The sequence below is a fragment of the Ustilaginoidea virens genome, chromosome 2 (assembly GCF_000687475.1).
Source record: "Ustilaginoidea virens chromosome 2, complete sequence".
NCBI lineage: Eukaryota > Fungi > Ascomycota > Sordariomycetes > Hypocreales > Clavicipitaceae > Ustilaginoidea > Ustilaginoidea virens.
Window position 1 is genome coordinate 310,534 of NC_057317.1, and position 23,575 is coordinate 334,108.

At 59.8% G+C, this 23,575-nt stretch overlaps 7 protein-coding genes across 7 annotated transcripts; 3 read left to right on the top strand and 4 right to left on the bottom strand.

Moving 5' to 3' along the window:
- Positions 1–5,508: 5,508 nt before the first annotated feature.
- Positions 5,509–7,000, bottom strand: UV8b_01834 (uncharacterized protein; the record flags this gene model as incomplete). The annotated part of the gene is made up of 5 exons (XM_043139332.1): positions 5,509–5,708; positions 5,759–5,930; positions 5,983–6,299; positions 6,390–6,739; positions 6,828–7,000. The coding sequence occupies 5 exons, from the start codon at positions 6,998–7,000 to the stop codon at positions 5,509–5,511; spliced, it is 1,212 nt and encodes a 403-aa protein (XP_042995266.1).
- Positions 7,001–7,525: 525 nt separating this feature from the next.
- UV8b_01835 (uncharacterized protein) lies at positions 7,526–7,916 on the bottom strand (the record flags this gene model as incomplete). The annotated part of the gene is made up of 2 exons (XM_043139333.1): positions 7,526–7,734; positions 7,802–7,916. 2 exons carry the CDS (start codon positions 7,914–7,916, stop codon positions 7,526–7,528), a joined length of 324 nt encoding a protein of 107 aa, XP_042995267.1.
- A 643-nt stretch (positions 7,917–8,559) lies between these two features.
- On the top strand, positions 8,560–9,093 carry UV8b_01836 (uncharacterized protein; the record flags this gene model as incomplete). Its single annotated transcript, XM_043139334.1, has 1 exon — positions 8,560–9,093. The coding sequence occupies one exon, from the start codon at positions 8,560–8,562 to the stop codon at positions 9,091–9,093; it is 534 nt and encodes a 177-aa protein (XP_042995268.1).
- A 1,755-nt stretch (positions 9,094–10,848) lies between these two features.
- Positions 10,849–13,912, top strand: UV8b_01837 (uncharacterized protein; the record flags this gene model as incomplete). Its single annotated transcript, XM_043139335.1, has 3 exons — positions 10,849–11,013; positions 11,145–11,774; positions 11,867–13,912. 3 exons carry the CDS (start codon positions 10,849–10,851, stop codon positions 13,910–13,912), a joined length of 2,841 nt encoding a protein of 946 aa, XP_042995269.1.
- A 415-nt stretch (positions 13,913–14,327) lies between these two features.
- Positions 14,328–15,797, bottom strand: UV8b_01838 (uncharacterized protein; the record flags this gene model as incomplete). The annotated part of the gene is made up of 1 exon (XM_043139336.1): positions 14,328–15,797. The coding sequence occupies one exon, from the start codon at positions 15,795–15,797 to the stop codon at positions 14,328–14,330; it is 1,470 nt and encodes a 489-aa protein (XP_042995270.1).
- A 1,294-nt stretch (positions 15,798–17,091) lies between these two features.
- UV8b_01839 (uncharacterized protein) lies at positions 17,092–19,380 on the top strand (the record flags this gene model as incomplete). Its single annotated transcript, XM_043139337.1, has 3 exons — positions 17,092–17,113; positions 17,266–17,701; positions 17,778–19,380. The coding sequence occupies 3 exons, from the start codon at positions 17,092–17,094 to the stop codon at positions 19,378–19,380; spliced, it is 2,061 nt and encodes a 686-aa protein (XP_042995271.1).
- Positions 19,381–19,893: 513 nt separating this feature from the next.
- Positions 19,894–23,148, bottom strand: UV8b_01840 (uncharacterized protein; the record flags this gene model as incomplete). The annotated part of the gene is made up of 2 exons (XM_043139338.1): positions 19,894–19,938; positions 20,146–23,148. The coding sequence occupies 2 exons, from the start codon at positions 23,146–23,148 to the stop codon at positions 19,894–19,896; spliced, it is 3,048 nt and encodes a 1,015-aa protein (XP_042995272.1).
- Between the last annotated feature and the right edge of the window lie 427 nt (positions 23,149–23,575).

Genomic DNA, 23,575 nt, shown 5'->3' on the forward strand with positions numbered 1-23,575 from the left:
CGAACAAACAGAAGCCGGCCACGGGCACCTAGACGAAGCGCCCTCCGCGAGCCTCACCGGTCATGATCTCAACCGGTACTCAGGCCGATGCTCCCACACCAGCGCTACCAAGTGGCCGCCCTTGGTAATCTTGTTGATAAATCAGAAAGGAAGTCAATACATAAGGCTGGCAAGGACCCATAGAGAATTAAAATGACTACACCGATGCATTGGCTGGCGGACAGTGGATATAATAGTACTGTTTATTTATTACGCTACCTGGGTTACCTAGGGGCGTCCGTCCCTAGCCTTGTCGGCCCTGCGTCAGGCGCGGGAACAACCCTGAGTCGCGATGTTGTGACCAGCAAGGTGAGGGTTTCGCGTTTTTTGTGTGCTGTGCGGTTCTGACTCGGTTTAGGTATTAGGGGTGCAAAGAGGGATAGAGACTGGATGGGAGATATGGCACCGCCGTATAAGCCACAATACGGGGAGTGCCGTTTCGGGGGAAAAGGAACTGCAGACTGGACGGCCTATAATGCCGTCTACGCCTGTACTCACGAATTCATCCTGCACGGGCTAAACGGAATGAAGCTGGCAACGGAGTCGACTCGGCAGAATCGCTCTATTTACTTTGGAAAGACACAGTCAGCCAGATCGTTGACTACACGACTTGCTATCACTGTGCTTTGCAAAGAGAGCCACGCCAGCCGGTAGGTACCTATGTTATTGCGACCTGGTTCTGAACTGACAGCGGTATAGTTTGAACGCACTTCCGCGAACCGTGCTCCGGTAGAGAGGCTTTTGGACCTGCAACAAGCCTATGCCCGTGGTGAAGAGGTAAGTGCTTGTATCCCTCGTTCCGTTTGGGGCTGACCAGAGTAGTTTGAGGATTATAATGAGGCCTAGAAGGCTGCTCGTGGTTCCATTGCGCCTCCCACGTCTTCTCGGGGTCGTCCTCTCTCTGCCTCCAGTGCTCCCTGGGCCTCTTATAATTCTGTGCAGAGGCCGCATGTGTGTCGCTTCCATGGTCCCCTGGCGTCCCCCACCCCTCATCGCCTGCTTGTCGCAGCCCGATTCTTGGAGGTTCGGGTCCTGGTTCTGGGCCTTCTTAAGCGGCTGGACGAGCGGCTCCCAAGCTTTTTTAAGTCGTATTTATCTTATATATCGCAACGGCCTCTAAGATATCCGCAGTGGTATACTTTGGATTGATCCTGCTCTCGCTGCAAGGTCGGCACTGCTTGGCTATTCTCTCACCGGCGGCCCGGCGGCTACTCGGCCTTTAAGAACCGTAGAGTCCCCCTGTCCGCACTTTGCGCGTCATGACCATGACTCCAAGGATCCCCCCTATCTACCGCAGCAGTAGGGCCATGATCCTGTAGGCTGGAGTGAAAAAAATTATTGCCATAACAGGATTGCGCCATGTCGTCCGCTGCGTCAGACTATTCCCGACAGTCGGAGAGTTCCGACCACAACTCCTCCGATAAGGAGTCGATTCCGCCTCGACGCGCCCGCGGTGTCTCGGGTGACGCCGAGGAGCGCGAGAGAGGGAGAGCCTGATAGGGATGCTCCTATGGCAGAGCCACCGGCCGACGACGCTAATGGCTCGGAGCGAGATCGTGGCTCCCCCGCTCCTTCAGAATGTCGGAGCGGGCCATTATATCCTCCTTTGCCCCTGCGCGATATTCCCCTCCGGACAGTGAATATAGTGGAGTGTTATATAGCGATACCTCACAAAGGACAAGGAAATAAAGAAGACGCAAACACGTCGTCCTTGACACCACTAATCAGACCGTATGGTCGGGTACACTCTTTTATATATAAACACCTCGTTCCAGATTCACTCCGTCGATTACCAACTATTTCTCCGACCCACGACTTGACAGCCAGGCAGCTACAGCCTTCCACGCATTATGTTTGTATTTTCGCCTTTTCTAGCATAGGTACTATGCCTTCCTCCTTATGCCGTCGATTTCATGCCCCCGGCCCTGATTCTTGTTTTATTTTTGGTTCTTCCTTGCCTTTGGTCGTCCTCGTTTGCTGTCTGCCACGCCGTTGGCAGCATGCCTTGTTACGACTACTAGTATCCTCCCTCGGGATAGGGCCTGCACAACCCATCCGTTTCATACTTGCGAGATGACGGAGGGTCCGTCCATCGTTGCCTCAACTCCATCACCATCATTCGATAGAGTCCGGTCACCGGTCGCGCCCCTGTTCCATTATAGCAGTTATACACAGCGGGCTTGCATTGCCGCAGCCCAGCTTTAGGCTTATTTCCGAGAGCTTCAGAGCGTTGTTGGAACAGTTCGCGCTTTGCGCCAACTTACCTGCCGTTGACGGTGGGGCCGGCTTGATGAGGACCTTGGAGATGATCACTAACCAGCTTGTGCAGCTGAACCAAAGGGTAGATGTATCATTTATGCATCAGGTGGCTCTGGCACCGCATTTGTGTGGGAATGTCTGCTTCTGTGTACGCCTTTTGAACACCCTCCCTCGGGTTAGGGCTTGCACAACCTCCCCACGAGCGTGGGCTTCCTGCAACCCCAGGAGCTTCTTAACAGCCTCACGGTTTGCTGCGGCACATGTGGTATGCAGGTCTTCCGAGCCGGGCGCAGTAACACGCACTACCAGCGCCTTGTTGGTCACAACACCTCGCTTCCAGGTAATGACCGCGCCTTACGCAACGGCCAAGGGCGGATCCAAATTCGCAACCGAACTTTCGAAGAGTCGTCGTCGTCTGCATTCCCGACGCATGCGGAGAGCCTGGCCGCCCGTTTCATCGACAGATACGGCGCCACTAGCGGCGCGCTGGATAGATGCCCGGCGGCCGTGGGAAGAGCCGATCTAGCCAAAACTATTTCATCGCGGCAATCAGGGCTTCCCGTTGACCCAAATGATTGAAAATCACTCGCATGCGCCATGCTATAGGCACGCCAGTCGATAACCTTGTCGATATAGTAAGCATTTTTCAATCAAAAAATGAGACCACCCGCTTAAAACTCTTTATATCGATAAGAGAGTCTATACCACTCGACCACTCCTTCCTTGCAGGAGAGAAGGCGCCAGATCACTGTCAACGATTGTGCAGTCAATAGAGAAATCACCATTTCCCACTCCTCACTGGTCTCCCCTTGCCCTGTTTAAAATACGCCAGACACCTCCTGATCGCAGCCCTCGATAGAAATGCCACGGCATTGACACTGGACCTCCAGGCAAGACCAGCACGACACACTACCCCCTCGAATATCCAGGCTTTTAATTAACCACCGCCTTCTCAGGCCTCCAACACCCCGGCTCTCAATCAACAGCCGAATATCCGGGTTTCCAATCAACTATATTCCCAGGTTCTCAATGCCTCACCCGTTCCTAGTCCCTTGCCTATCCTTCAGGGCCCCCTTCCGCCTCCCTCCCCATCGACCAGGCGCAGTCGCTCCCTCTCAATCACTAAAAACTTATCCCGACTGGCCCAGAAAAGACCACGCAAAATATAGAACTACAATAATATACTCCGAGGAAATCGATAGCTCCAAAGAAACCAAAGGCACCAACTAACTCCAAGCTATCCACCGATATCCAGCCTACTATCCAGCTAGAGCATCCCCTATATAAGAATAATTACTTTAATAATACCTGGGATTTAGATATCAAGATAGAGAACCCGATCGATTTGCCGCAATATTCATCGCTATCCGCTGCTATAGACCCTATCGAGCTATTCCCGCACTAAAGGCATTTATTTCCTCCTGTCCCTTTCCTTTCTCTCCTGTCCTATCTTTATTTTTTCTGCAATATCTCTTGTCGAGCACATCAATGCAACTATAAGTTATTAACTAATAGGATCACTCGATCGATATAAAATGGATAGTATTTTTATTGGCAGCAACTGTTATATAATACGGGATTGGGGATTAGTTATACATACTCTATAGTTTCGCTCCTATGCATCATAGTCTGGATAATTCAAACCTTTACACACACTCATATGATCGTGATACATGACAGCGGGTCGGGTCTTAGACAGGGAGGGAGACTACCCGACCCCTGTCCCTACAGTCCGGGTAGGCGACCAGGACGTCGCGATTCGCAAGGAGCCCCCGTTTGTCGGCCCGTACTTGGCCGAGGATATTGCTCGCGCGCTCACCATCATCGGCTTTGTAGACACGCGTCGAAAGGCCAAGGGCAGGCGGAAAAAACCCGCAAGACGGCCGCCCCCGTCGCCCTTGCTGAGTCCCTGGGGTACTACAAACTGCAACCCCGATAGCACACCCGTGGGTAGTAGCAGGGAAGGTGGCGAGGGCGATCCTTTTGCCGACAGGAACTCGTCGTCCCGTCCGCGTCTGCCGCCGCCGCCGACCCGATCCGCCCCGCTCCGCCCCGCCCCGCTCCCCCCCCGTACTACCCGGACGTGCGTAGTATGTTATACGCAACGACACAAGTGTCCCTGTGGGTAGTGAATCCCCAGTAGACCTCTTAGGTCGCTCATGTTTCGCTGGCACTAACCCCTCCTCGCGGGGAATTTCAACCGCGTAGATGTGGCGTCCCGGGAACAATTGCAGTTTGTCCCGCTGCATGTACCTTTTACCGTGGCCGGGGTCGATATATATATGCCCGTCTGGCAAACACGGCCTCTGGGATGGCCATGAACAGCAGATAAGAAGAGCAAGACATCCCCTCCTGGCAAACCCAGCCTGTTGCGGGAAGTGCAGGAGAATGCTGTGAATGTTTACGGATGGCCATCGACTCGGGAGGTAAAATGCACCTGTTGATGTCACTCTCACTTTACAAAACCAACCGCGGTATTTAGGTTTGCCTCCGGCAAAGAGGTTTCCAATACAAATAGAATTAAGGCACTAGATATTAGCCCCGTCAAATCCGCTTAGTTGCTATCAGAGTATTTGCTTTATATACCTGTCAATTTATATTTCCAGATTGGCATTCACGGCTAGGTCCAGCCCGGGCTATTCGGCCTATTGGTTGGGCGGCGTGTCGCAGATGACAAGATGCTATGGGGGGAAGGACAACTAAGACGGAACTTGAGGTGGTAAAAGGTTCATAACAGAGACATACAGGCACATTGTCAATGCCATAGATCAATGAGTCGAAGATTTGTTTCTGCCTGGCCAAAATCATCTTGACCCATGCCACGGAACGCCAGGTGATCGAAAGAGAGAAAGAATACCCTGGGGGAATGGGGGCTTACGAAAAAGGAAAGGAAGAAAGAGAGCAAATAAAACGAGCTTAGCGTAGAGGAAGACTGATCATCATCAGTACAACCCCTTTTGGCCGAGCCTAACTCTTCTGCTGGCGACGCACCCAAGGCGCATTCCACAATCCTTCGTGGTGATGAGACTGGGCTAAGCTATAGCCAGGTTTTCTGGCCAGCGCTGTTGGATAGTACAACCCGAGTGCCGGGAGCAAACCGATATACTGCGTTTTGCTGGTCTATAGCCCGCGTCTCCCGAGGGGGTGTCCCTCATCCCGTGGTGAACATGGATTAGCAATGCTCTAGCCGAGGATGTTTATATCTGTGTCTCAATGGATGCTATGCGTCTTAAACTGAAACCAAGGGTCATCAAGCAGCTCTTCGGCGGTGCTTCTCTCCTCTGGCACCCACTTGAGCATCCTTTTGGCAAATTTAATAAACAGCATCTGCTCTTCTCCCTCAAACATGGTTGTTATGCTAGAAAAATTAAAGTCTTCGCCTGGGATGAGTTCAGGATGCCGGAACAGACCTAAGCAAAGTTAGCTCAGTTTCAACCATGCCATTTTCAGATCAAACTGCCTTGGTCGTCATAAATAAGAGAGTATATCTCTTTATCAGCTCGAGAGATAAGGTCGGCGGGCGGCGGTCCTAGAAGGCGGATCATCTGAGCGAACTGGGTCAGGTAGGAGAATTCAGGACGTCCAGGAACTTTTCCATCAAAAACGCTGACTTCAGCCAGAAGCTCCCACAACTAGATCTTGGTCAGCAACCATGCAGATAGAGGCCATGTGAGGAGTAGAAACCACGACGCCTAGGTTCCAGATATCTGCAGAGTAGCTCCATCCTGCTTGCAGCATAACCTCTGGGGCAGTAAACTCAAGAGGCTGGATATCATGATAGTACTTGGCGGACACGTCGCCTCGAACGGCAGTGCTAAAGTCCGTCAGCTTGACAAAACCCACACCATCTCTCAGGCGGCCAAAGTCCGGCCGGGATTCGTATACGAAGCGGCCACGTCGCTCTTCAAACACTGCAGGATGGACCTGCTGCTCACGAACATAGTCTTCCAGAACCGCAGGGTCTTGTTCAAAGGGAAGCATGAAGTGGTCTCCCTTGAGGTCTGCGTGGACAGTTAGCATATTTTTTTTTTTGGTTTTTTTTTGGTTTTTCTTCACAGACTGGTTCGGTGAGACGGAATGGTTGCAAGTACCCGTGTGGATGACATGGCACTCTGTGTGCAGATAGTCCAGGCATCTGAGAACACTCCGAAGCAAGGGTTTGAGAATGTGAGGGGGGACAAGGCCGTTCGGACGGATTTGCCGACCCAGCATCCAGAGCGGTTGGCGGAGAGGCTCAAAGGCCAGGCAGAGATGTGTCCCCCCAGGGCCTTGGATCTCAAACGAGTCGAGCACCCGTCGGACATACTGCTTGCCCTCGTGCAGTGTCCACCTGGAGCATATGTGCTTGGAGATTTCGAGCTCCTTTTGCGCGGCCACGCGGGCCACGGGCGAGCAGTTTGTGATTTTCAGCGCCACGTAGCGCTGCTTGCGCCAGGGCCACCTAGCCGCCCATCAGTCCCGCAGGCCAAGAGAGAGAGAGAGAGACACGCGCGTGGGGTCGCAGAGAGTCAGAGTGTTGGTTTTCTCACCGCGATTCTACCCGGGCAAGCCAAACCGTCGACACACTGCCCCATCCGAGCTTTGAAACGAGACGATATTTCCTGTGAAGGGTTTGCCCGACCCGTGCGGAGTAGTAGCTACTGGGATCGTAGCCCGGCACTTTCTCTTCTTCCAGCAAGGAGATGCTGGTGCTTGTCGACATTGGCACGAGGTTGGCTCGAGATGTATTGATTCGCGCGAGTTCCTTGCCGTTCAGGTATGAAAAACCGCGCAGGAATCGTTGGTGCCACATATGCTACTCGGGGATTCGTCGGTGCCACAAATGCCTACTGCAGTCATTTGCCTGAAAGGTCATTTACTTGAAGGACTGAAGTGAAGAGGTATGGCACGTTGCCAAATGTTGTTGAATCCCAAGCGGGTAAAAGGGGGTGTCACGTGCGGGCTTTGCCTGTCGGAATCGCTGCACCTGATTGGCTGGCACCCTATATATTTGCAAAACGTGCCGTGAGGCTCTGTCTGCGACGACAACGCGATGAAACACATCAAAGTACCACCACCAGCACATCAGTGCAGCAGCTCCCGCCGCCAAGCTCCCGAAACACGGCGTAGCGGAATCCAGGCGGGCATTGGCACCACCTTCCCGCCGCTCGTCACCAACAGCCCGGCGCAGTGGTCATGACGAACTACGACGGCCCTCGCAAGGCCAGGCTCAGGCTGGTCAACACCCCTACAGGCCCGGCAACGGATTCGGCAAATACTCGCCCTGCTGATCAGCACCCTTCCTCTCCGCCCTGTTGATGCCCTCCTTGGAGACGACATCCCCCGCCGGCTGCGCGACACCGCCTTGGCCCAACTGCCCCGCGACGCCCTGATTGACACCCTCTTGGATGTGGTCGACGTCCTCGTCGCCCGTCACCTTTGTCCTGTCCAGGTTCTCTGCCATCGTCAGCGGGTGGGGGGCCGGGGCAACAACAGACGGGGGGAGCGGAGCGGCACGACACACCCTTGGTGGTGTAGCTGGCTTTGTTGTCTGAGGTGAAGTAGTAGAGGTACATGTCCTCGATCCAGGGGACCCAGCTGTCCCTTTGCTTCCGGTACTGCGTCTTGGCCCAGTCCATTGCGAAGATTGATTTTGGGGGTTTTTTTTTTTTTTTGAAAGGAAATGAAGACAAAATCGATTTGCAGCCCGACCGCCCTTCCGGTGCGTTGGATCCAGGATTCGATGCGTCTTATGTGATTGGCAAACGCATGTCGTTGCTCATACTTATGTCATGGGCGGCGGCTACGTCATGTGGCGCCCCCCTCCCCCCTCCGCTGAGTAGGGGACGCCATGAGAAAATCTTGTTGGCGACAAATGCCCATTTCCGGACAGGAAAGCCGGATGATTGCTCTTTGCCGATGGGAAGAGCCACGTGCGAGAGACGTGTTGAGCGCGAAACAAGGTTCAGGGAGGTTGCCGGGAAAAAAAATCACGGCCTGGAAGGGCCTCTGATTGGCGGGTGACGCCTGATCAGGAAGGACTGAAAAGCCGCAAGGTGCCGCGATGGTCGAGATACGAGTGGAAGTCGGAGGTAAGGGGGGTTGCATCAAGGCGATGGTGGTGAGCCCGCCTCGGGGGACATGTGCTGGCTTGGCTTCCATGGGGGCATGCATCCACTGCAGGTGGCCCGGCTCACCGGCCATGGTTCCCAGGAATCTCCATGGTGTTTTTTCGTTGGCGGCGCGCAGACTGGCAGACGAGCCGACTGGCGGCAGCGCAACATGGACGTCTTTCAACAGCCTGTCTACCAAGAGACTACGATACAAGCCCTGGCGGTCGACCAGCAGGCAAGCAGCGTCTTGAACTTACGCCAACCAACCCGCGCGACAGCCTTTGCGACAGCCTTTGCGACAGCCTTTGCGACAGCCATTGGCCCAGGTGATATAAATAGACAGCCGAGTGCAGTTGTGTCTGGGCGCGCGTGCTGTCGGCAGCAGACCTATTCGCCGGGCGAGCTTGTTGCAGACAGCCACGAAGGACCCTTGCACTACGGCCCGATTCACGGCTACGCATGGGCATCTGCGTGCTCTGCTCTGCACCAGACTGCAACCTGCAACCTGCAACCTGCTGCGTGTTCAGTGTTCAGTGTTCAGTGTTCCGGGGCAGTCGCCGCGGCCAAAATCGCTTGCCGCCCAGAGGCTACCAGCTCTTGGGGCCACGCCCTACGCCCACGCCCTACTAGGGCCCACACCCTTCGCCCACACCCCACGCTCCACGCCCTGCGCCTGTTCCAGACGAGCCCGTTGGCCACTTAAAGCGCGCCCAAAGCCGACGCGGTCAAGTACCTGGGCGGCAGGTCAGCGCCACCGGGCCAACAATAGCGCCCTGCGCCAGGCGGCGCTGTAGGGTACCCGGCCGGAAAGTACCCCCGTGTCCGGGGTGTGCTCAGTTGAACCCCCGGCCGCGGAGCCCCCCAGACACAGACACGAGCAAACTAACTGGCCGCTGGCCCCATCGGTCGTGGGATAGCTTGACGGCAGGTTTTCCAGCCTCGAGACGTGCTCCGCGTGGCTTGTACATATGCATAGGGTCTAGTGGTTTTCCAGCTCGGGGGCCTGGTAAGCTGTGGTTCAGCAAGCCGGCAACTGGAAGTCACTGCCATTTGCTCCTAGATTGCAGTATCGGCAGTACCGGAGTATATAAAGCCTAATGCCGCCGCACTTTGTGTGGCGTCTCAACATTGTAGTGCAATGTATTGTACTCCCGTATGTATAGATCAATTACTGGGAAGCGGCGGGGAGCCTCGGGCCTGCGATTAGCGGACAAACTAGGCGGGGCGGGGCGGGGCGGGGCCAGCAGGTCTGGTGGGCCGCCGTTAACCGCGTTTCCGGGGTGGGGGGAGGGGGCTTGTTTAAATTGCCATGAGCAAAAATATCATTGGTGGCGAGGCCGTCCTGGAAGATGGTCCTCTATCTATTTCTCTCCCCCTGCCATCATTGGTCTACTATCTCATCAGCTCGCATCCGTTGAAAGCGCTGCTAGCCAACTACTTTACATTGCATCGTCCGAGGTAGATGTGGGTGGCAGGCGTCCATCGCGGCAGGCACCTGTCGGTTCCACGCCCTCCGTCTATTGGCTGTCGTTCATGCATGGTCAATCAGCTACATGTGGCAGCAGGCATCTATCGTAGCAGCACCTATCGCAGCAGCGCTACGGCCTGGCAGCCGGCTGCTACTACCCTTGCATGTGTTTTATTTCCCTTTTCCGTTTCGTTTGACACTGCAACTTGTTGCTTCAAAGGGCGCCAATTCGTTGGAACATTGGCCTGCCCCACCCGCGCCTTGCCATGTACCCTCTCCCTGGCCCCACCGCAGTTGACGGTTGACCCAACCAGCCCCTCCCCTCCCCCACCCCCACCCCACCCCACCGTGCCACTGCCCTCTGCCCACGGCCCACCCACACTGTCCTTCTCCAGACTTCGACTAGCTGCATCTGCCATCTGCATCCCCGTCCGACCTCCGAGACATTCCCCGGGTCAGGACCCAGGACTCAGGACCCAGGACTCAGGACTCGGAACTTGCAGCCCTGCCACGTCCATCTGCGACAGCATCTCCCTCCATTGCCAAGCCGTGGCCAAGTAGCCATCGCGTCCCATGCTCTCCCAAGCTCGGCCGGAACCACGTGTTGACATTGCGACCGCTCCGCTTTGACGGTCAAGTTTCAACGGCCACAGCGAAAACCCCCTTCAACATCGGGGATAAGAAAAAGCTCAAGACTGTCACCTCGGCGGTTGAAACCGAGTAACACGCTATCCGCTTGTCGACTTGAATTCCATCCTGCACCAACTCACCGACACCCGCGCTGTCGCGGCTTCTCTGTACCTGCACCTGCACTGCACCATCTTTATAATCCACCGTGAGAATTACCACGTTTCCAAACGCGCGTGCTGCGTCGCGGACGATGCTCCCCTCCACTGTCAACGTTGGGTAGCCTGCAGCAAGACTTCACCGCCAGGCCGCAGCCCGGGCACCATAGGGGCCGCCGGCGGCTATGCTTAGCTGCCGAAAGGCATGCCTCTGATGACGCAAGCCAACGCGCCTACGGTTCTCAAAGCCAGCGGCATGTACAGAACGACGAGTGAGGGTGGAGCATCTGCCGCGAGCTCTACCTCCAAGCATTGGTGGCGGTTACCACGGAAGAAGCACTATAGCAAACACCTTGACAAGAATCGACATGTAAGCCGTGCTCTGAACGGACCTTGACGTGCGCAACGCGACCACAAGCCCCGATTTCCCAAGAGAGAATCTTCTCCCCGTTCATCTTCCCCGGAGCGGAGCAATGCTAACTTGTCCACTTGCCTGCCCAGCCCTTTGTACGGAGCGCATCTGGTGGTGAAGCCAGTTCTATCGACTCTCAACTTCGTCCTTCCGACTCCACCTCCCTGTACGAGCTGCGGGAGAGCAATTACCGGCAGCTTCAAAGCTTGATACAACGAATCAAAGCAGCCCCCTCGGGTCCTAGTCACGTCGACTCGGCGTACAAGGAGTTGGAGAAGATCAGAGAAACCTGCTCATCCCTGTGCCATGGCCTGCTTCAGGATCATGCCAAGCCTGGCCGGAGCGTCTCCAACGCCACCGAGGCAACGAACCCAAGGAGCCCCTCAATCGACTCTCCTCGCAGCCCCGGAGGCAGCGGCTTTGACCAGCGGAGCTCCTTCAGTGGCCGCAGTACCAGCGACGTGGTAAACGGCAGTGTCTCCAGACTCGGGCCAGCTACCGAGCTGTACCTGAACGCCATCAGGGACTGGAAAACCTGCCTCCAGACTCTATGCGAAGCATTCAAAGTCAGCCTGGCCGATACTTACAAAAGCTATGAGCGTGACGCGACACCTGAAATGATTGATCTGCTCTTCGCCAGCAAAAAGTTTCGCCGTGAAGCTGTGCACCGCATGAGAAACGCCAGTGTGACGAGAGTCCTCTCGGCCGATCCTCAGTTTGTAAGATACCCGCGGGTCCCGCTGCACGTTGTCGGGGTGTGAAATGGATGGATGGATTTTGTTTTCAAGCTCACAAGCCCCGTGTTTGCCAGTTTCCCCGGTACGAAATCCGCTTCAGGAATTACGAAAGGGTCAGGAAAGAGGTCGGCGAGATTCGGCAGCTCCTTCAACTGGGAGAGTCGGGCATATCACCGCTACGCGAAGTCCAAGAATTTGCCATCGCACCGCGTGGCGACGCCGTCCTGGAATTCGCCAACCTCGGCTCCGAAACGTCACACGTTGACCCCGTCCTGAGGTTTCGCGTCTCCTCCTACATGCTGGCCGAGACGTCCCCGATATTCGCCCGCATGTTTTCCGGTCATGCCGGCAGCCTGTACTTGCACGAGGACGAGGACATCACCCCGCGCCTGCCTCCCCCTCCTACGCCCTACATGTGCAGAGATGGTTCGGAAGTCAAGCTGTACCGCATGCCCCAGTACGAAGTGAACCGGCTGCAATCGCTCGAAATCTTGATGCACGCGGCCCACATGCATCGCGGCCTGGTTCCCCGCGAAGTGAGTTTTGAGCAATTCGTCGCCATTGCCGAGTGCTCGATGCGGTACAGAAGCACTTCCCCGCTGGAGCTCGTGGTCGAGCACATGTGGCTGCCCCAGTGGATGCACCGCGGTGCTGAGGATATGCCAGACGGCCTCCTGGTCATCAGCTACGCCTTTGGCTCCCGGGAGCTCTTCACGCGCACGTCCAAGAGTGCCATTCTTCACCTGGCCGACGAGAGGGAGCTGCAAGCCAAGCCGTGGCCGCAGAGGATAAAGGACAAAATCTGGGCGGTTCGCTGCGCCAAGCTGGACCAGATCCATTCGTGCTGCACCAACGCTATCCAAGAATACATTCGACCGCCCGTCCGAGATTCACCGACCAGCAACTATGTGGAGTCACACGCGTCGTCGGGCTTGACGGCGACGGGCTCAGCACGCGCCACAGCATTGACCGGCTCGCCGAGGTGCCCCAGGGGCAGCCACAGCTGCGATGCCGTCAACCTCGGGTGGATGATGCTCATGTTCAACGAGATGGGCGTCCTGCCCCAAATCACGCAGCCCTGCATCCTATCGCACATGCCGAAACACGAGGCTCCGGCGTTAAGCCTCGCGCAGAGAGTAGACATGCTGAGGACGATGCCCAGCCCCGCGTCGCCCGTTCACCGCGGGGGGGTGTGCGACCCGAGCATCGCTTTCCGGACGGCCGTTGCGGACATTTACAGCAGCGTCACCGGCCTGACGCTGCACGATGTCAGCGGCAAGAGCCACGGCTGGGCCTTGTCCAAGCACCGAACGACGGAGCCGCAGACCATCCCCGCCACCGGGCTGGACCGCATGGCCGCCAGCCAAGACAACTACACCGTGGCAGCCGAGTTTCCCGGCTCGGTCCGGCTCCGCATACTCGCCGAGATCGACCGCCTCGACGACCTGCAGGCCGCCGCCCAGGTCGACAGGGGCTTCTACGAGACGTACAAGACGCACGAGGTGCGGCTGATGCGCAACATACTGCGCGCCGACCACCGCTTCGGAGCCGGCTTCCTCGCCGCGGCGGCCCATCGCGCCGGCAACACGGAAGACAAGATTCTCAAGCAGGAATCCGACTTGATACGGCAGCAAGGACCGCTCGAGGCGGCCGACTCCATGACCCTTTTCAGCACCACCACCACCACCGGCGTGTCAGATGACGAGGACGACCTGGACGGCATTGGCGAGCTGGATCCAGCCCCCCCGCCGGGCCACGCACCCGGATCGTCGTCGGGCGAGGCCGCAGCCGCAGCCGCAGCCGCAGCCGCGCCAGCAACAGGCCGAGCCGCCTGCGGGACCGCGCCGGCCTCCCGCATGACGGAAGAAGAGGCGCAGCGAATCCTGTGGCCCGAGCCGATCGCCTCCGAGGTGGCGGCGCGCGGGGCCGCCGCGCCGCCGAGCGTGGAGGGCTCCCGGGAAAAGTTCCGCATGGGCGCCGCGTCGTCTGCGGGGCTGGAGGCCAAGACGCTGGTGGTGACGGGGCACAAGCAGCTGCGGAGCGAGCTGGACCGACGGATGGGCCTGTTGAAGAAGGACGAGTGCCGGGACGGATGCCGGGCAGGCGGGTCGAAAGGGTGACTGCGGCGGTTTTTGCAGCTGCGCGTGTGAGTTTTGTGCGGAAGCTACGTGGCGGGCGGGCGTACTGTTTGGGTACTGTACATGCTGTGTCCGCGATTTGGTTGGGGTGTTTGGTCATGGGGGATCGACTCGGGGAAGCTGTGTACATGTATGCATGTATGTATGTATGTATGGGCTGTGCAACGAGTAGCTGGCGTTTTTGGGGGTTCAACGTCATGCTGTGCGACTTTGGTCACGATGGATGGGAGGCTGTCACGTCTGATGGCAAGTCGAGTCCAGTAGAAACGAAAATGCATATTTCCGCGGCATCAGGTCAAGGGCAAGGACGTCATAACTTGCTTGACTTTTTGCCGCGATTGACAGGAGTTCCCAAGTAGCAATAAAGACGCACCTGGCAGCTACAAGCAGCCCAAACTCACGTCTTCCTGCCCAGCAGAGCGCGGATCTTGGAGGCGGCGCCGCCACCGCTCTCGGCCTCGCCCTGGGCGGCGCGGGCGGCGTTGATGGCGCGCAGCTTGGCGGTGCCGATGCCCGCCACGCCGGCCTCCTGGTTCTCGCCCAGCCACGGCTTCTTGGAGTCGCCCAGGACGCCGCCCGAGAGGAAGTAGAGGACGAGGCCGACGACGATGCAGACAAACGCGACGGGGTACAGGAAGTGGATGCTCAGCCCGAAGACGTGGATGCCGACAATGACGCCCCAGAAGTTGGCGGTCAGGAGCGAGATGTCGAAGAAGGCGGCGCTGCCCATGCGCAGGATGAGCGGGGCCAGGGTGTAGAAGAGGGTGAGGCACAGGGTGTAGCCGGCGAGGTGGCCGGCGACGCTGGGGCTCCAGGCGGCGGCGGCGATGGAGGCGCGGTCGAAGACGGCGGCCTGGACGCCGTTGACGACGGCGCCAAAGAGGCCCATGAAGGCGAGGACGTGGTGCATGGGGGCCTTGGAGACCAGCCACTCCTCCAGCACGTTGCTGGTGCCGTAGAGGGTGGCGCCGAGCAGGCCGAACAGGTCGCCCTTGAGCTTGGTCTCGCCGCCGCCCGGCGCGCCGCCGTCGCGCTGGACCATGTAGTCCGAGGCCAAGAGGATGCCCATGCCGCCGCAGCAGACGAGGATGCCGAGGACCTGGAAGGGCCTGTAGCGCACGCGGAGGAGGCCGAACGAGATGGCGACGACGCAGACGATGGACCAGAAGTTGAGGAGCTGCGCCGACAGGATGTTGGTGTACTGGTAGGCCAGGACGGTGAAGTAGTTGCCCTCGACGTCGAGGAAGGCCAGGACGAGGTACTTCCAGCCGTTGCGGCGGGCGACGCGGGCCCACGCGCCGGGGCCGTCGCGGGCGAGCAGCACGGCGTTGTAGACGACGGCCAGCAAGACGTAGTTGAACAGGGTCTGGAAGGCGGGCGCGCTGAAGTTTTCCTGCTGCAGGAAGCTCGTAAAGGTGTTGGTGGCGGTGATGCACAGGGCCAGGACCTGGCCAATGGCAACGACGATCCAGAAGTCGGCGGTGGCGAGGTAGCTCCACCAGCGGACGGACTTGGACTCGAGGATGTACAAGCCCTGCGAGGCCTCGACAGTCTCCGAGCACGTCCCGCCGCCGTCCGAGGCCATCGGACGGTTGGCCATCGCGGGGTGCGGGCGGTGGTGGCGCGAGTCCGAGTTTACCGCACCGTCGCCGCCGCCGTCGTTGACGTCAGACACGGCGCGAGTGGTAGGGTCGAGGCCGCTCTTGGTAGGGGCAGCCATGGCACCGACGAGTGACGACGATTCCCGCGCCTCGGCCTCTTGCGCTTCTTCCGCGTGGAGGGGCTCGTACGCGTGGTCGGCGTAAGGCGAGAACAGATTCTGGAGGAAGGCGAGGCGGAAGAGAGCTCTCGATGGTTGTTGCCTCATGAACCGGGCCTTCCTATCCTACTTCTGATGCGCACCCGTCTTGGGTTGTCAGCCGCGCAGTTTGCTGCTAGCCGTGCGGAAGCAAAACCGGCCAGGTCGGTCGGGGACAAAGCTTGCAAAGTTGGACCCCTCGGAACAGGGTCCTGCGCAAAGCGCCTTTAATGAAGCGGGTAGCGTTGATGATGCTCGGCGTAGTCTTTCTTCGTCCCCGGTTGCAGCAAGCGCAAAGACTTCAAGTCGCCTGCTGGCCGTCCTATAGCCGTGGACGGCACATACGCCGATGCCCCCGAGGTGAGATGCTGCGCTTGGCCGACTCTGCGGATGGGCACGGAAAAAAATGGCCCAGGGTGCGTGCGATGAAGGCAGATGCCCAGGACAACGAGTACCTGGCAAACAAGTTTTGGAGCACAAACCCGGGTCCGAAGCAGGCTGGGATAATGAATCGGGCAGAGGAGGACGGTCCTAGAGGCAGGATCAAACACTGTCGAGGCAAAGGGCAAAGGGCAAAGGGCAAAGGGGAACCGGCGCCTTTTGAGGCCATTAGAGGGCCAGTGGGTCGCTTGCGGCGCCGAGAAAAAAATTGTGTGACGGCGGAATCGTCCTGGCCCTGGGCAAGAGCTGGGCGGGGGTTGCGGGGCGCGACTGCCCGATGCGCGGGATGTCAGGGGGCGGCCAGTTGCCAGCAGCCTGGTGGTACAAGTACCACGTACTGCCAAGATGGCAAAGTTACTTCTGTCTCACCATATCAGTGGCACTACAACGCTCCACTAGAGCTTGTCAGTCCACTCATTTATATACCTACCTACCTACCTACCGTATGTAATGCGTAGCAAAGGCCACATAAGACTTATATACAAGTCTTCCTAGATGGGCCTTAGCTTAGCTCTCCCTCTCCTAACATTACATATACACTGCAGTATTACATATATACACTATAGAGCACTATATATAGGGGTATAATTCGCCCTTTCTTAGATAGTAATCAAGGACTATTATGCACCTTTGCTAGTGAGCCCCGCATACCGCGATATTACAGTACCTACCTCCTACCTCTTGGTCTGTCTGTCATGGTTTCGGAAACCGAGGGGGACCCGTGGGCCGTCACCAGCTGCAGCATCAGGCCCCTGTCGGCTTGGACTGAACTGCTGGCATCCTGTCCAGCTACGGATACAGCGGGATGACTCCATCACTGGCATACCCAGCTTATGCAGGGCAATATCTTCGTGGTTCCCAGCAGCGGTGCTGCTACCCGCGCATCGACTTCAGCGGGCGAACAACCCCAGCCGAGGGTCAAATGTCGTCTGTCGGGCCAGCAGGTACCCGGTACTTGCCTGGAGCTGCCGGCAGGTGGACCGAGCTGGGTCGCGCCTGACCAAGTTGCTGGGCCTCCCTTCCCTTGGCTTGGCCATCCAGGTCTTTTGCCCGCCTGCAAGTCATCCAGGTCTTTAGCGTCGTCTTCGGCATCCAGGTCTTTGCATCGTCTTCAGCATCCAGGTCTTTAGCGTCGTCTTCGACATCCAGGTCTTTAGCATCGTCTTCAGCATCCAGGTCTTTAGCGTCGTCTTCGACATCCAGATCTTTAGCGTCGTCTTCGGCATCCAGGTCTTTAGCATCGTCTTCAGCATCCAGGCCTTCAGCGTCGTCTTCGGCATCCAGGTCTTTAGCATCCTCTTCAGCATCCAGGCCTTCAGCGTCGTCTGTCTTCAGCCAGCGCTCCCATGGTGTAGCCGCTCCGCCATGGCCCGGAGCTGCATCTTCGCCGCTGTTTTTGCCGTCGCCGCCCGCGCTTCGCAGCCTGGAGCTGCAGCCCCAGTCCCGGCGCCCATGCGAGACCTGACCTGGGGACAGCTCAACTTTCTACACACCACCGACACCCATGGCTGGATAGGAGGCCACTTGCTCGAGTATGTTACGCCCCAACTGACTTGCCGCGTCACAGCTTCCCCTTGGTCTTTGGCTGACGCGAATTTCCCCATCAAGACCCCAGTACTCGGCCGATTGGGGCGACTACGTCTCCTTTTCCCAACACTTGAAGAGACGAGCCGATGACAGGGGCGCCGACCTGCTGGTCGTTGACACGGGCGACCGCGTGGAAGGAAACGGCCTGTACGACGCCTCAACCCCCAAGGGCCTCTTCTACTACGACCTCTGGGCCGAGCAACACGTGGACCTCATCTGCACCGGCAACCACGAGCTGTACCAGGCCGCCACGGCCGATGTCGAGGTCAACACGACGGTCCCAAACTTCAGGCACAAGTACATCGCCTCCAACCTCGACTATCTTGATCCCAGCACGGGAGAGCAGAGACCGGTGGCCCAGCGGTACCGCCGATTCCGGACCAAGAACCAGGGCCTGGACATCATAGCCTTTGGCTTCTTGTTTGACTTTACCGGAAATGCCAACAACACCATTGTCCAGCCCGTTGCCGAGACGGTCCGGGAACCGTGGTTCCAAGACGTCATTCGCGAAAAACCACATCTGTTTGTCGTCATTGGCCACGTTGGCTTGCGGATGCCAGAGTTCCGCACCATCTACACGGCCCTGCGGGAGCAAAACGGCCACACGCCGATTGCCTTCTTTGGCGGCCACGCCCACGTGCGTGACGCGCGGAGCTTTGACGCGCGGTCCCTTGCCATCGCATCCGGGCGCTACTTTGAAACGATTGGGTGGATGTCCATCGACGGCATCAAGACCAAGACGCCCACGTTTGCCCGCAGGTACATGGACACCAACCTGCTAGGAATGTACCACCATACGGGGCTCAACGAGACGACGTTCCCCACCGAGGACGGCCGGCGCGCCAGCAACCACATTGCGCGCGCGCGCAAAGCCCTCGCCCTCGACCGCCGCTACGGCTGCGCCCCCAAGAGCCTGTGGATGAGCCGCGCCCCGTACCCCGGCAACGAGAGCATCTACTCGTGGATCCAGGACGAGGTCTTTCCCGACGTCGTCGTCAACGCCAAGCGGAGGCACAAGCCCCGCCTGGCCATTATGAACACGGGCGGCATCCGCTTCGACATCTTCAAAGGCCCCTTTACCCGCGACTCCACGTACATCGTGTCCCCCTTTGTCAGCGGCTTCAACTACATCCCCGACGTGCCCTACCGGATCGCCAAAAAGGTGCTCGCCCTCCTCAACGGCGCGGACAAGATTGTCGGCGCCCACGGTGCGGAAACCAAGTTCATGGCCATCCCGGAGATGATGTTTCCTTCCCAGCGGGGACAGTCGCCGCTGCCGGCTTCGGCCGACAGCAGGCTGGAGCTCCGGAGCATCGACACCCATCTCACGGGGGGATACACCACCACGGACGACGTCGGCACCGACGGCGACGACACTCTGCACAGCGCGCTTCCCTTTTACGCCATGCCCAACTGCATCCAGAGCGAGATTGGCTTCCCCGCGAGGGGGGAGCCCGAGGCGGTGGACCTGGTGTTTGTGGATTTCATACAGCCGTGGATTGTGGCTGCGCTCAGGTTTGCGGGGGGGGACTACAGCAGCGACCACGTGGAGGTTTACATGGAGGAGACGGCGACGTATGCGCTTGCGCAGTGGATAGGGAAGAACTGGGGCAGCGAGTGCTAATGGGTAGGGGGGTGTGATGTGCTTGCTGGATGCTTTGAAGTGCGATGGCGAGCGAAGTAGTCGTTCATGAACTCAGTTGGATACTCTCAGTGTCGCATCGGTCATGAACTCGACCAAATCGGTCATTTAGACAAGAGACTTGACAAGCTGTATTGCAGTCTTAGCTTCAGCAAAGACTGCTATAGCTCATTTTATGGTCACATCACTCTTCCGCGTGCCCCTTTCGCGCCAGACTACTCATTCATAAAGCCCTTTTACTTTTACTTCTACTTGATCTACCTGTCATTCGTGCGTGTTTTGGTACCTCCGGTCGCCCGGTCCTTGACCAACCGCAACTCAAACCACCATTACATTCTCTCATTCGCCAGCCCAGCCCAGCCCAGCCCAGCCCAGCCCAGCCTGCAGCACCATAGGGCACGTGCTCCGCAGCAGAGACTGGGGCGCGGGGGCCAAGAATTCGACGCAGTTTATCTGTACATTGCTTTACATATTCACCAGCGGTGTCTATATTCGTTACAGAAAGGCGTCCCATCGTTTGTCGATTTGGTTGCGACGGACCTGCAGTCGCGGTTAGCGGGATGCGGGCTGGCGAGGGAAACAACGCGGCGGCAGGGCAGACTCGCAAAGGGGAGTGTGGGATATACCACCGCGAGCAACATGGACAAGGGAAAGCCAGGAAAGCAGCCCAAAAAAAAAAAAAAAAAAAAAAAGGGAAAGCAGGTAACGGAAACGGCATGGGGAAGAGAAACGGAAAGGAAAACCTACCATGGGAGCCAGCGACAATACCCCCGCAAACAGGGCCAGCACCGTCCCCACCAGCGTCGCCTTGTTGAGGCCCTTGCCGAGAATGTCAAAGAGCCCGCTGGGCGAGAGCCGCGTGCCAAAGACGTCTATGCCGTAGGCGAGGAGCAGGCTGGTGCTCTCCACGGCGGCCGGGGTGGTGATCATGTCCGTCACGCCCACGACGTCCCGCTCGTGGGTGACGATGCCCCGGGCGTCGACCTCGAGCTGCGGCGCGTACCGGAGCAGCGACTCGGCTTCGGCCTCTGCCGCCGTGGGGTCGCGGTCGACGGGTCGCCGCGGGTCGAGCACGTGCCGCGGGATGGCCAGGATGCCGTGGCTCTCGGGCAGGTACGCCAGCAGCTGTCGGCTGGTGATGCCCTGCAGGGTCTGGGTGGTGGTCAGGGCCTGCAGCTCCTGCGAGACGACCACGGCCTGCGAGACGACCCAGGGGAGGGGCGCGCCGGCGGCGGCCGGGGCGTCGACGGGGTCGAGCGAGCTGAAGGTGGGGGCGTCGCCGAGCGGGCCTCGGTCGTCGGGGTCGGGGGACTCGAAGAGGTCCGAGGTGACGATGCGGAAGCCCTTGACGGTGCGGTTGGTGCCGTCGCCCAGGGCGCCGTCGGCGAAGAAGGCGCACGAGTACCAGTTCTCGGCCATGGCGCACGAGACGCTCCGGCCGGCGTCGACGCCGGCGTACGACTGCGACGCCAGCGTCTGGCCGGAGACGGTGTCGACCAGCCGCACCGAGAGGGTGCTGGCGGCGTCGTCGGCGACGGCCACCACGGCCGTGTGGGGGTTCAGGTACTTGTAGGCGACTCTGCGGTCGCCGAGGACGCGGCCGATGGAGGCGACGGGGTTGTGGCTCGGCGGGGTGGCGACGCCGACCACTCTCTGGCCCTGGCCCACGCGGAGCTGCCACAGGTCGGTGCGGGAGACCTTGCCGCCGTCCTCTGAGGCGGCGAGGAGCTTGACGCCCTTCAGGCCTCGGTCGCCGTCGCGGACGACGACGACGGCGGCGGCGTCGTCGGGCACCCGCACGCTCGTGGAGGCGTCGGGCACCGGCAGCCCGTCGGGGTCGAGCGCGAGAAGCCGCTTGGAGCCGGCGGCGGCGTCGACGACGACGGCGGTGCCGGCGACTTTGGTGGCGGGCGACGTGGCGCCCCCGGCCTGGCGAGCTTGGACGACGTTTCCGGTCGCGTAGTCGACGACGGCGAGCTCGCCGTCGCCCCCGACGGCGGTCACGGTGCCCTCGCCGTCGTTGACCACGAGGCCTTTGATGGAGATGGCGGGCGCGCCGGGCTGGGGAGGCTGGAAGACGGCGCTGGACCACAGGACCTTGCCGTGGCGGCCGGTGTCGAGTCCGTAGAAGCGGCCGCGGCGGGTGGCCAGGACGGCAATCTTGCCGAAGCCGAAGGCGTCGCCGCGGCGGCGGAGGGGGGGGAGGCCCTCCTGCTGGTGGCGACCGGACGGGTCGGCGGCTTGTCCGGAGATGATGCCGTCGGCGACGCGTCGAGCCAGGCGGGCGAGGTACGCGGGCAGGTGCTGCAGGTCGGCAAGGTGGCGGCGGACGCGGTGGACGTAGGCCGCCAGCGGGTTGGCATGGGCTTCCTCGGCCAGCGCCTGGGCCAGCCTCTCGGCTTCGGGAACCTCGGCCCAGACGGCGGCCACGGCTCCGGAGAGACCCTCGGGCCGGGACCAGTCGACGACGCCGTTGCGGATCAGGATCCAGTCCTGGCCGCTGGTCAGGGCGGCCGAGCGGACGGCAAACTCGCCGCCGCCGCCGCCGGCGGCCCTCCTGACCACCTCGGACACGGCCTCGACGGCGGCGGCGCGGCCGTCCTCGGCGGGCCTGAGGGGCCAGCGGGCCAGCACGCCGTGCGACTCGGACGAGACAATCGTCACCTCGTGCTGGGTGATGCGGGTGAAGTAGACGTTGGCGGCGTCGGAGCTGGTGGAGAAGGCGCCCGGCCCGGCAGCGTGGGGCAGGTCGTACGCCTTGGACACGCGGCCGCTCTTGAGGTCGGTGTGGTACACCTGGGCCCTGTGGCCGGACGCGGTGCTGACGTGGACGAGGAAGTGCGGCAGCGACTGCAGGAGGTGCGGGGCGTGGACGCGCACGGCGGTGGTGCCGTCGGGGAGGGCAAAGTCCTGCTTGGTCCGGGCGCCGAGCACGTTGACGCTCAGCCGGGTCAGGCGGGCGTCGGTCCAGGCGGCGATGGGGGCGGCCGAGTTGGCGCCGACGAAGCTGACGTGGCGGGCGTCGCGGATGCCGCCGCCGCCGCCGCCGCCGCCGCCGACGGTCCAGTGGTCGACGCGGCGGCCGGTGGCCATGTCGAGCGACGTGACCTTGAGGCTGTAGGCGCCCGGCGCCCCGTGCAGGCTGAGCACGTACACGTCGGCAATGTTGGTCGACACCTGCGCCGGCACGTCGCGGCTTGTCTCGCGAAACTCCCACAGCACGCTGCCCAGCGCGCCGTGCAGCCGGCGCAGGACGGTGACGCCGCCCTCGTCAAACAGCGCGAGCACGTCCTTCCTCGACGACGACTCGGTCAGCTCCAGGATCTCCAGGTCCCTGACGCGGCCGGCGAACTCGACCTCCCAGATGTTGCGGCCCGTCAGGGCGTCCCACGCCTGGACGTGGGAGCCGTGCGCCGAGGCGACCCAGCTCTCGCCCTGGGGGGCGCGCAGGTGGCCGCCGCCAACGCCGCCGCGCCCGATGTGCTGCCGCCACACCAGCTCACCGGTGCTGGGGTTGACGGCGCCGACGACGCCGACGTCGCCGAGGGTGTAGAGCAGGCTGGCCCTGCCGGCCTTGCGCGGGCGGTGGAAGAAGGTGGTTTCGGCCTGGGGCAGGCCCACGAGGGCGTGGTGGTAGTCGACGTCGCCGACTTCGTCCTTGAAAACGGCGGCGGCGGGGGTGCAAAGGCCCAGCAGCAGCATCAGCAGCAGGCCGGCGGCGGCGGCGGCGGGTCGGACTGCGCGCCGCATGTCGGAAGATGTTGCGCAGAGCTTTTGCGCGGCGGACGTCTGGTCTGGTTGTCTTTTTGTTTTTCCCCTCTCGCACGGCGACGTGGGTGCTTGCTTGAAGCTTTTGACAGGGGGGAGCGAAGCTCTTCCCCGGTTGCGAATCACATCATGCTTGCCAACCCGCCCCACTTCGACCGGGCCGTGTGGGGTTCCGAGGGAAGCTTGCTGCTGAGTCATGGAGTCGTGGATCCTGGCGGGTGGTCGGTGGCTGATTGTCATGGACTTTTTGCAGTTCGCACATACGCTTGTCTTGACGATGCGTTTATCCGCGCTTCCGTTCGCCTGGCTCCCAAGTTATCCGCCCCTCACTGCGTAAGACGGACGTGACGAAGCAACCGTGCCGCCGAGTTGCCAGCGTGACCTGGAGCCCCTGCCCCGCGCGCAGCCC